The 12,700-nt window shown below is 38.9% G+C and overlaps 1 protein-coding gene across 1 annotated transcript; it reads right to left on the bottom strand.

The window, feature by feature from the left end:
- Positions 1–3,241: 3,241 nt before the first annotated feature.
- On the bottom strand, positions 3,242–8,092 carry LOC103421353 (uncharacterized). The gene is made up of 17 exons (XM_008359378.4): positions 7,803–8,092; positions 7,616–7,705; positions 7,384–7,495; positions 7,108–7,135; positions 6,716–6,814; positions 6,538–6,607; positions 6,415–6,449; positions 6,224–6,298; positions 6,021–6,116; positions 5,533–5,596; positions 5,340–5,393; positions 4,871–4,956; positions 4,687–4,747; positions 4,531–4,595; positions 4,271–4,376; positions 3,889–3,977; positions 3,242–3,723 (listed from the first exon to the last, which is right to left on the bottom strand). The coding sequence occupies exons 1-17, from the start codon at positions 7,866–7,868 to the stop codon at positions 3,564–3,566; spliced, it is 1,356 nt and encodes a 451-aa protein (XP_008357600.1). The 5' UTR covers positions 7,869–8,092; the 3' UTR covers positions 3,242–3,563.
- Positions 8,093–12,700: the final 4,608 nt, after the last annotated feature.

The raw sequence follows: 12,700 nt of genomic DNA, 5'->3' as shown, positions 1-12,700 counted from the left end.
TGTCTTGAGATTGCCAACGATGGAATTACATTCGTACTCATCTTGTCTTCTTGGTACTACTGTAACACATCCATGCTTTTCCTCCATGCCTTTTCCTTATTGGCAGTGGCTTCCAAATTATTCATGTTGCTCTCGAGTTCAATGAACTGCCTTCTTCTCCATGTGTTATCCTCTATACCAGTGCAATAAAGCCTTCTCCCTTCTCTATACTAGTGCAATAAAGCTCTTCCACACCACATCGTCCATAACTGCTTCGAAACTAAGTTTATGTGATTGGTTTCCGTCATTAAAAGCTAATTACTGCAATACATAATAAAAAGCTTATTATGTCGCTAACTCGATTTCTCATTCTTTAGTGTAACGGCTCTTTGGGGTAGGTAACTCCACATTGTAATTATATATACTTATAATTTTTTGTAATTATATAGAGGAAATTGTAGCAATAATTCCTTAACTTTAATTCAATTGGAGCAATGGTCCCTCAATTTTATTTCTATGACCATTGGTCCCTCAACTTGTCAAAATGTGTAGCTGTGGTCCTTTTCGTTAATGTGACAACCCGTCCAGAATTATAATATATTTTGTCCTCGACAACGTGGAAATATCGATTTTACCCTTAAGCGTTGGGTTGTGAATGTACAAATGGACTAAGGCTAAAAGAATGGACCAATTATTTTATTTCCTAAGTTTTGGGATTCAATCGAAATTGTAGGGTTGTTAGGACCAAGTTTGGATAGCCCAATTAGAACTTAGGGATTTTAGGTGTGTGCCCAATCCGAATCACCACACACACACACTCACACGTGCAACCTTTCTCGTTTTCTCTCTCTCATTCTCGAACCTCTATCTTTCCGTACACCTGAAACCATCCCAAATCTCTTTAAACCGTTGCAAATCGAGCTAGTGGAAGTTACCTTCGAGTTCCTTGCAAGCTTAGGGGTCTAACCATACCATTAGTTTGACATGAGGACTTCGGGAACTCGAGAACCTGTGAGCTCCGACAAGGTGTCCTGTTGCTTGAGCTTGATCGCGAGTGTTTTGAGGGGTTTTAAGGTACAAGAGAGTTTTAAAACGACTTTATGAAGTTGTTAGAGGAATTTTGGAAGGTTTTGGACGTCGGGACACTCGAGTTCATCAAGTTGCAGACTTAGCCGGTTTTCACGAAATTTTTCCAACCAATTTCCGTTGAATTTAGGACTCCAAAGTGGTAAGATCATGTTCTCCTTGTTGAGAGCTTCATTTTGGTACAAATTGCATGAATTTTGGTGTTGAAATGGAAGAGATATTGAAGTTTTTTCAGTTTTCCAGTTTCCGACGAGTGCAGTGGTGACTAGAACCGAACTTTGGCAAACCAAGGAAGGAGAAGGAGAATATTCTATCAACTTTGACGAAATATGCTAACAGCGTCAGATAAATTAAACGGAATATGCTGTTATTTAACGAAATATTCCTTAACGCCGTTAGGGAATTCATCAATGTGCCAAGCAAGTGCCTGCGCGTAGGCGGCGCGTGGGAACATAGAAATTTTTTCTAAAAATATGGGAATGTTCATGGTGTCAAGTAGGCCACGATGATATATTCAAATACCCCAATGAGCAACGTATGAGAAGTTATTACATAGTTTGGTTATGTGCTTAAAATAACATTAAAATAATTATTTCACATATAGGTGAGATGTTTCTTGAGGACGAGCGCAGTCAGGCAAGGGGTTATTACTTTTGGAAATAGAAGTGTTTTTTTTTAAAAGCTTTATTTTTGCCCACTCACACTTTCTGTTTTACGCCATTCCAGGTTTTAGGTAGGCGTGCTTGTTGGTGGCTTGGGAGGAGGCTGGGCGATTCTGACAGACTGTAACCAATGTAGGACCATTCTTCTGGTATTGTATAATTAGTATCTGTCCTGTTGGACTGTACTTAGGCTACATATGCTCTGATTATGTGTGTTTACACTTAAATCTCATCACTCGCACCTATTTATTCGTCTAGTGTAAATTAGTTAGCTTGGTTTTTATTTACTCACATTTTTATATCCTTATCACTTCCGCACTGCGCACATAGCTACGTTACCTTCACATGACGGCCAGCATGCCTTGATTTAGATCGGAGTGTGTCAGTTAACACCGTCAATGGTTCTGTTAAAATCAGTCACGTGCGGGGCACATGATATTGACTGTATGGGCAATTAAGGAAACCTATTATTTTCCTTGGGTTGGAGTCGATCGAACACAACAAAGCGGGGTTGGATAGGGTTTTGCGAGAAGGGTTATTTGAGTTGTTTGAGTGTTCAATCCCTCCAAAACTGATAATACTCAGTGTACTTGGGTTTGCAATCGGAAATTTGGGTGTTTTAAGGTTCAATTTCAAGGTTAGTTTAGCAGAGGATGATGAAGTTGTCGGATGTCATGAGATTGCCAATGATGGAATTACAATCCTCCTCATACTTCCTGCTCATCTTTGTCTTCTTGGTATTACTGTAACACATAACACATCCATGCTTTTCCTCCATGCATGCTGCTTCCAAATTATTCATGTTGCTCTCGGGTTCAGTGAATTGCCTTCTCCTCTATACCAGTGCAGTAAAGCCTTATCCCTTATCCCTTCTCCTCTATACTAGTGCAGTAAAGCTCTTCCACACCACATCGTCCATAACTGCTTCGAAACTGAGTTTCTGTGGTTGGTTTCCTTCATTAAAAGCTGATTACTGATGTTGGGAATTTGAGAATTGGGCATGGAGGAAGTTTCAATTGGGGATGGGTATCGACTTCAACTTGGAAATAATATGTTTCCTTAATTGCCCCTACAGTTAGTCTCATGTGCCACGCACATGACTGAATTTAACGAATTTATTGATGGTGTTAAGGAAAAGGACCATAGCTGCACATTTTGACGAATTGAGGGACCAATGGTCATGAAAATAAAGTTGAGAGACCATTACTCCAATTGAATTAATGTTAAAGGCCTACTGCTACAATTTCCTCAATTATATAACCTAAATCATTATTTTTTATAGATAAAAAGTAAAAATAAAAATAAAAAATCGTTTCCAGAACCGATGTAGTCTTTATTTTTCAATAAAGATTGAAAATAGTCTCATACATGATTAAACAGATTTAGTTGATTTTTTGCACCGAGGATCCGTAAATGAGAACTCATGGAGATAAAAAAGCAAGATACACTTGCTCTGGTAATTGGTAATTAGTCAACAACTTCTGCCAGCCCAGGGCCATCACCAATTCTTCAACTAACCAAACTATATGACTCCATTTCATTTCAGTTCAAAATATAACTGTTGATACAAAATATTCCGAAACACGGAAGATTTCAAAGGGCCACGAACCAAAAATTCCTCTTTGAATTTGAATTGGACTACATTGACTTAAAGAGTTACTAGAACCAACCTCTATAAACTAAAGTCCGGTAAAGCCTCTATAGACACCGCACCACGTCCATGGTGAGGATTGCTGATTGGGAAATCGCTCTGTGAAGGCACCGGTATAGAGCTCACAGCCTCGCGTAACATGAATATGCAGAAGCGGATTGCCAACATTAACCTGCACGTACTGTTCACTCGACTTTGATGATTTTTCTTTTCCGTAATGGCTCTTCAACTATGCTTCCTGGGGCACTGTGCGCCTTCCTCTTCTCTTGCTTCTTTCTCTGAGATTCATTTTGTTCACGAATTTGCTTACCTGCCTTGTATATTGGTTTCGGTAGGTGCCTATGCCTGCACAATCACCATTCACAACAACAGATAGGTGAGAAATACAGACTAAAAATGGTTGGCCATTTTACATGTCAAAATACAATTCATTATTTTAACAAGAAATAATGATTATAATTCCATGTTCGCTGAAACAAACAAATAACAGCAGGCCTCATCCTTTTGTACCTCACAATACGCTTGATTTCAGGAAGGTGCTTGTAGCGGTTTTTGACCGCCTCATGATACTCGTGCTTTTTCTGTTCCCTTGGAAGAAGCTGCAGATGACAATAATTATAAGTTTATATCTGTGAGTTTCAAGCCTATATTGGTGATAGCGTGCATGGAAGAACAAAATTCTGTAGTCAAACCAATTTATGCATTCTTTCTTTTCGAAAACAAAAATAATTACCCAACGAAATAAAAAACCATCCTAAAAAAGTAATATACAAGGATGTAATGAGTGAATATCAGAAATAGGTAATGGAAGAATAACTCCCAAGTCCCAAGGTGAAAGTCATGCTGTAACCCGAAGGCAACAAAAGGACGAGGTAAAAAAGAGATTTCTTACAACTCCCAATTGTTCTGATGCTTTAGACTTCCAAAGCCTAAGATTAGTATCATCACTCCCAGAAATAACATAACTACCATCGCAGCTGTACTTGACACAAAACACCCTACATAAAAAGCAGGACGAGGGAAACAAGAGTCAGAATATCGAAGTTAGTGACTCAACAAGCTATAGTGACGTGATTGACATATGAAAGCTAACAGCATAGGTTCAATAAATATGAGCAATCAAATAAGAGAAGGAATGCATGAAAGCCAAACCTTTGCATTCTCTTCGTATGATAAATCTCCCGTTTGTGACCAGCATTATACGGGAAAATCATGATCTGCAAAGGATTTTTTTTTAAAAAGGACTAAGGCCATATTTACACAAACATTGATGAAATGGAATTTAATTGTATGTAAAAGGGAACTCACAGTTCTATCATAAGACCCAGTGACAAATTCTCGACCAGTTGGAGAATAATCAATATCCATCCTGAGGGGAAAAAAATGGAAGTTTGGTATACAAAATTTCCATACTAAAATATACTATAGGAAAAATGGATTTGAGGTGTGGGGAAAAAATCCAAATATTCCAATTGCAAAATTTTAAACTTACACAGCAGAAACATGATCCATGTGAACACACGTAGCTTCACCAAACTTTCTACAATCAAAGCTATAGCAGTTGGAGTCTTCGTTTGCCTATAATTGAGGAATCAGATTAGCCCCGCCACGGAATAGAATAAGAAAATGCTACACGAGGAAGAAGAAAGCCCAAATATTTGAGCATTGGTGTGCTAATGGGCTTGTTCTCCAAAACTACTAATAAGGGTACCAATCAAAAGTAAAATATTTTTTGCAAACAAATGATCACAAGATTTTTTTACAATGAGGAATTTGCTCCAAATCATATTACCAAGTTGCATTGGTAGAGCTAAAGTTTTATTCCAGAATTCAACTCTCAGGCTCATATGTGATGATTAAACATCCTAAAACAATGAAAAGGATGCACAAAGATAATCTGGAGCAAATCCCTTGTGTACTACAGAGATAGCAAATAAAAAATTCTGAATTTACATCCTTACAGCAGTGAAGTTGATTGGCTCCATTGGGTTCCAACAAATGGAATTGGTTCTTGTCTGTCAAAATAAAATGCAAGTTAGAAATACCATTAAGAGACCAACAAATATTGCTATTTTCTTAGCTCTCAAAACTTTAAAACCAAAACTGTAAACAATTGAAGGGATGAACTGAACATCGATGATTTGGTATCAATACCCTCATTATAAACTTTGATGTTGGTTTTCCCATGCGCAAGTCATATAGTGCTATGCTGCGGTCACTGCAACAGAAATCACATATTACTTTTCTCTCCGAAAATACGATATTATATAACTTGTTAGAAAAGAAGCAAACAAATATGGAAAGATGAAATAAAAACGTTGCAGTGTGAACAAATAAAAAAACAAAAAATTATGTTGCAACAGACAATCATTACAGCTTAACCTTCTTTTACACGAAAGCATTTGTTTTCCAAGAGTATTTTATTAGTTCCATTCTTATTAAATAAAACACATGTAACGGAATACTAAAATTAGAAAGCAAGGTATCCAAAACCACATGTAACGGAATACTAAAATTAGAAAGCAACGTATCCAAAACCAAACACCAGAATGAGTAGGCACATGGTATCTAATCTGTTTACCGTACAAGTTTTTATTACTAGTATTATTATACATATCTTAATTACAAGCATCAATACATACCTTGCAGATGTTGCCAAGATATCGGGCTCCCCAGGATTAAATCGAACAGATACAACTGTGTCTGTGCCCCATTGGTAACTCTGCTCTGGTGCAGACCTATACATAAGAACAATAAACAATAAAAAAGAATTGTCCACTTATGAGGGATAAAAAAATTATCATTTTCTTTAGTTAATAAAAGAATAACTACGCCAGATCAAAACCTGTTGTGGTTCCATATATCTACTCCAGCTCCCCCCGTAGCAAACCGATCAGAATTCCACTGGTGATCAACAGACCTTCAAATGAGAAAGTAAACCTAAATCTTAGGAACTTTGACAATCATAGGACATATCAATCAATTTGTAAGATCAACTAGAAAGTGTCATCTCTAAAAATTCAGTTAGAAATTTACCGGAACGCATTCTTCCAAACATAAGTTTCCCGTGGCTGCAAATCATTTATAACAGTTAGGTAGGTATAATGTGGACTACACATTCATTCAAAAGACATGTGACAGTATTAGGAAGGCAAATACCTGAGCAGACTTATCGGATGAGGCATCTTCCTCCAGGAGATTAGAAACAGGTACACTCCAAAGCCTAACACTGAAAAGGGAAGATAGTGACTTCATCATGGACAAATCTTCATTAACAGTACAAGAACTTAAGTTTGTAGAGGGAACAAGGGAATAAACAAAGGAGGTTATGCCTTACGTGCTATCAGTTCCACAAGACACAAGAACACGCCCATCTGTAGATACTGTTAAACCTTGGACAGCACCTTTATGACCAGGAAACCGACAAACTGTTCGCCTATGTTGGGTTCAATAATTATAGCAAATACAGTAAATTCCAAGTATTTATGTATGGAAATGACAAAATGATCTATATATATATATATATATATATCTACAGTCTCCTTCCGCCAAGGGATCCCTCAAATAAGTTTACTTGAGCAATCCTTTTTAGGTCTTCCCTTCAAGTAAGCTTATTTGAGGGATCTTTCAACTGAAGGGAATATATCTATAATGATTCAAAAGCAGGGACATCTGGTCCAAGTCTCAATCAATCCATATAATACTTCACATGAAAAAATCATAACTCACCTGGAAGCTAGATCCCAAAGCCGAATTTCTGCCAAAAAATGCACGTGAATACTATTATGGGTCAAGAAATTCAAACATATTTAAACTCTAAAAGCTTAGTACCATATTATATTTTGCAAATACCAAAATTAATATAAAGAATAAGGTAAGTAAATCCATAAATATCAAAATTATATGGTGATACCTGTTTTTCCTAAGACTTTGCAGGAGTATAAGATTAACATGAAATAAATTAGAGACAAAAGGAATTCGAAAATTTTAGAGGAAACAAAGCACCTCCATCCATTGAACCAGAAAATATTCCTATCAAGTGGTTTGGATTCTTTGCCATGCAGGAAATGGAATCTATATGTCCCTCCATTGCTCCAACAAACGGCCTCGCGAATATCTAAATTACCCACATAAAATACAAACAACATTCAAACAAATTTAGATGCACAATTATTCAAGGCATTCAAAGTCCAAAAATCAAAATCAAAACCAAATTGAAATCAATCCCAAATCACACCTTATCTAATTTTGCAGCGTTTTGTGCCCGGACATACTCGACGGCTTTCTCTTGGGTTCGGATGCTGGGGTCGAAGTTACGGAATACCCTCTGTGGAAATCCAACCAGAAACCCTAGCCTCAGAATTTAGGGAGAGAAAGAGCGACGAAGAACACTGAGTAGAGAGAGAGTGGGGGAAAAAACTCACCTGGAGGTCTTGGCTTCGTTCTTTAGTGAATTCATCTGCGGATCGAGATATTACTTTCACCTTCATCGTAATCAAGATCTGCTATGATATTTGCAGAATTGGAAACCCTAATTTTGTATCAATTGGGGAGGGAGAAACCAGAGTGAGGAGTTGAAGCTAAAACCCTAAGACAAGATTGAATAGAGCCGCCAAACAGCCTAAAACCCTGGTTCTGCTCTTGCTGCTGTTATTTGCATTGGATGCTGTTATTTCCTACTCACATGACAAGTTTACCCTTTTAAAACCTAATTAAAATCTTCTTCTTCTTCTTTTTATTTTTTATAAATTCATTTAGAAAATGAGAATAGTTAGTAGTTTCGCCACGACAGTCCACCATTCTAGGGGTTGGAAAGACTACAGAGGCAGTTAAGCCTTTCCTAGCCACCGTAGTACGATTCACCAACGGTAGGAATTGAACCCAAAATTAGACCAGGAATTCATTTCCAACTACTAAAGCTACTTTATAGTGATTTCTAATTAGAATCTTTTTATTATATTATTCTTTTAGAAATAAATAAATAATAATAATCTTATTCACCTCAAATTTATAAAATTTCCCGGAAATAATATAAAGCAATTTTGAACTGTTGGATTTTTTTGCTTTCTCCGAGGATGTACATTTAAACAAATTACACGTGTTACACTTTGCAGGCCCTGTTGAAAAAGATATATATATCATAGGAGTTGCATCGAAATTCCATAAAATTCAAACACATCACTTGAGGTACAAAATATTATTGTGCACCATATAGAATAGTTTCGTATTAAGTTCTTTGTTAATACATGTGACAAAATATTTTGTTGCTCCTTTGTGATAAAAAAGTTACGAGTTGGAGTTGTGAAATCAGTCTCTTTGTAAAGAGTAAGATTGCGTACGATAGACTTTTCTCTTCTGATCCTCGCAAAACGGGAGCTTATATATTGGCTTGGGTCCTCTTTTTTTATATATTGGAAGACTTCTTGCTATCACTTGAATAAATCAATTCAATCGATGTTGGTTGTGTTTGTACCATACTTGACCAATCCCGAAACTACCGAGCACCGGCCAACGCTATACTGTCAAGGACCCAGAAGAGTTCCCCTCCGACCAGGAGGCCAATCACTACTCGACACGTGTCAAGATTAGAAGCCAATCAGAGCGCAGCACGTGTCGACATCAAGAACCAATCATAACATGACACATGTCAATGTGACAAAGCTACAAGTTTTTCTATAAATAGGGGTCATTCCCCCACAATATTGCCTAATGCCATTTGTGTTAAATCATTCACAAGAACTCACTAAATTGAGAGCTTGATCCTTTGTACTTGTGTAAGCCCTTCACTACTAATAAGAACTCCTCTACTCCGTGGACGTAGCCAATCTGGGTGAACCACGTACATCCTGTGTTTACTTCTCTGTCTCTATTCATTTACGTACTTATCCTCACTAGTGACCGAAGCAACCAAGCGAAGGTCACAAAACCTGACACTTTCTGTTGTACCAAAGTCTTCGCTGATTTTGTGCATCAACATTTGGCGCCGTCTGTGGGAAACGACACTTATTCCTACTCTCTTCAGCTGTGTCAAGCTGGTTTCTATCATTCGTACACTTTCTTTTGATCAGGCATCCCTCTCCAGCATGGGAAGCGAAGGAAGCCACAGCACACAGAATGACACCCCCCTTGCACATAGTGCGAAACAACGAAAGAAGGAAGGAAAACGAGTTCTTCTTCAAGCTAAAGTCGATGAGTTGGAAGCTCAGAACAACAAGATAGCAATGAGGAATGAGGTCCTCCAGGAGCAATATGAGAAACTCTTCGAGACACTTCACGAAGCTAGGCAAGCTCAGACACGCGAGCTTGTTGCCCCCGTGGAAGTCAACCATCAACTGGGTGCCCTCCAACATGGAGGGTCACATGCATTCGACATAGATATCCCTGATAGGGAACAAATTACCCCTCGATTTGATAATCAACATGAGGCTTCTCTTAACCCAGTTGCTTCGACCCGAACCATGAGAAGCGGAGGGAGACACCTCTTTGCTGAAGGGGCAGAAGGATCGAAAGCCGTCTTTCGCGATTGTCGGGATTTCCTGAAGCAACGTCGAGAGAATTCCATCCATATAAGCTCAAAGATCAATGACCCAAGGATTTCTGAGAGACTCGGTCCCCTGCCACGGCCCGAGCCGGCCACCAACTTGGGGAAGGTGCAACAAGTCCTAGAGAGACATGAGGGTACAGGGGACTCAGAGGTGTTCCGACAGACATACCCTGGAAGCCAGTACAGCGAGTCCAGGGAAAAATCACATGCCCTTGATCAAACCTTCCTAATTCCAAGAGGAGATGGAGATTTACGAAAGAAAGCTCCAGTGGCACATAACTCCGCTCAGGACCCCCTTGTCCTACAACTTCTTGAGGAAGTAAACAAGTTGAAGGCTGAACGTCAGGCTGAAATACCTGACTGGAACCAACCCAAGCCTGGCCCTCTTACAAGGAGGATCCTCAACACCCCCCTTCAAGCAAAGACAAAGCAGAAGCTTGGCTTGCAACTTTATACTGGAAAAGAGGACCCGATTGAGCACCTTAACCTCTTTGAGTCCACCATGGCATACCGGATGCACACCGACGAAGAGCGATGTCTTCTCTTCCCCTCCACCTTCTCTGGCGGAGCTCTAAATTGGTATTGTCGTCTTACACCTGAGACGGTAGACTCATTTGAGGAATTGAGGAAACTATTTGTTTCCCAACACATTTTCCAAACCGATCGCTTGCACTCTGCAGATGACCTGTACACTATCCGCCAGAGGCCAGACGAGTCATTACGTATGTATGCTGGCCGCTTCAGCCATGAATACTCCCGGTGTGCCGAGGCAGACGACAAGACTGCCCTCAAAGCCTTCACGGCAGGCCTACGTGATTGTTTCTTTAAATACATGATCAATGCCAATACTTGGAAGACTTACTCTGAGGTGATGGCGCAGGCTTATAACCATGCCTCCGCCGAGGCAAAGACATATCAGGAGAAACCCCCTCACCCAACGCCATGGAGGAAGAACTAGCAATAGCTAAAGTTTGACGGTTGGGAAGATCATCCAATGTTTCTCTAGTACAGGACTCTAACAAAGACCCTGAAGACTCCGACATTGCAGACTCAGACTTAGAGCTAAAGCTAGAAGAGCCCTCATCACTAGAACTTCCAGGCTCTGACATCTACAATAAGAAGAAACAAATTCTATCACTACATGCATGATCAAAACATAAGGAAGTTCCTATATTACCCACATGAAGATGGTGCAAAGCGATGCCGGAACCCTTCTCAATCAGAAAGCAATTCGTCTTCCACAGTCACTACAAAACAAGCAAATGAAGACCGTGTCAAGCGCCAAAAAAAAAAAAAAAAAAAAAAAAAAAACAGCTTCACCCAAAAAGCTTCATCCAAAAAGTTTCACCCAAAAAGCTTCACCTAAAAAAGCTTCACCCAAAAAAAAAAAAAAAAAAAAAAACTTCACCTCCAAAAAGCTTCACCCAAACAGCTTCACCTAAAAAAGCTTCACCCACAAAGCTTCACCTAAAAAGCTTCACCCACAAAGCTTCACCCAAAAAACTTCACCCGAAAAGCTTCACTTAAAAAAGCTTCACCTACACAGCTTCACCTAAAAAAACTTCACCTAGAAAGCTCCCTCTACATACTTTCACCTACAAAGCTTCACCATCAAAGCTTCACCTCGAAAGCTTCATCTACAAAGCTTTATCTACAAAGCTTCACCATCAAAGCTTCACCCAAAAAGCTTCACCTAAAAAAGCTTCACCCAAAAAAAAACTTCACCTCCAAAAAGCTTCACCCACAAAGCTTCACCTAAAAAGCTTCACCCACAAAGCTTCACCCAAAAAACTTCACCCGAAAAGCTTCACTTAAAAAAGCTTCACCTACAAAGCTTCACCTAAAAAAGCTTCACCTAGAAAGCTTCACCTACATAGCTTCACCCAGAAAGCTTCATCTACAAAGCTTCACCATCAAAGCTTCACCTCCAAAGCTTCACCTACAAAGCTTCAACACAAAACCTTGCTCCAAATAAACAAATTTTGTTCACAAAACCCAAGATGCCCTTGAACTTGTACAAAAACACTTGGGTAAACATAAACATTTTTTGTTTTACATCCACAAGGGCCCAAAATTTTCCTTCTTATTTATTCACTTATATATGTTCCCAAACATATTATAATAGATCCAACAACAAGCCAAAGTCCCAAGTTTCATAATGGACAAAAGTACAAGCAATTCATCAATAATGAAGGTGCTACAAAACTTGGAATCTGCCCCAAAATAGAAATCCAACCCAAGAGACTTTTTCTCTCTCTCCCTCTTCCGCCTCCTTTCATCTATCAAATTTCTGCAACCTCTGCTCTTCTCCAATGGAGCTGAATTTTGGACACCCTATAGTTTTTGAGCATATGAACAACTTTCAAGAAGGAACCATTTCTGTTTGAGCGACGGAAATTAAAGTGTTGAAGCTCCAAACATGACAGTCGGATTCTTGCAGATTTCGAAGCTGCTATGATGTTTCGAAGATCTGGAAATATTTAACCATTAGTTCATTCTGAATTTTTGATATGTTATGAAAGAGACGATGAGGCACAACTTCAATGAAGAAAGCATGCTGATCTGAACAATAGAAAATGGAGTTTCGAAGCTCACAACAAATCTGACGGGTTGACAGAAAAATAATAACCAGTCACTCATCATACCTGGATTTCTGGAGTTATACTGCTCCTAGGGACCTCAAATTTGGATATGTTGTAGTTCACAAGTTAAGGAACAACTTCGATGAAGAAAGTATGTTGAGATGAACAAGAAAAAATGGAGTTTAGAAGCTCACAA

The sequence above is a fragment of the Malus domestica genome, chromosome 08 (assembly GCF_042453785.1).
Source record: "Malus domestica chromosome 08, GDT2T_hap1".
Lineage (NCBI taxonomy): Eukaryota > Viridiplantae > Streptophyta > Magnoliopsida > Rosales > Rosaceae > Malus > Malus domestica.
The sequence above is the reverse complement of the archived record's forward strand: the minus strand, read 5'-3'. Positions and strand labels throughout refer to the sequence as shown.

Coding starts and splice junctions, on each gene's coding strand:
- LOC103421353 (XM_008359378.4), bottom strand. CDS start 7,868: ATGAAGGTGAAAGTAATATCTCGATCCGCAGATGAATTCACTAAAGAA. Junction 6,608..6,715: donor TCTTGTGGAACTGATAGCAC/GTAAGGCATAAC, acceptor TTCCCTTTTCAG/TGTTAGGCTTTGGAGTGTAC. Junction 6,450..6,537: donor CATCCGATAAGTCTGCTCAG/GTATTTGCCTTC, acceptor AATGATTTGCAG/CCACGGGAAACTTATGTTTG.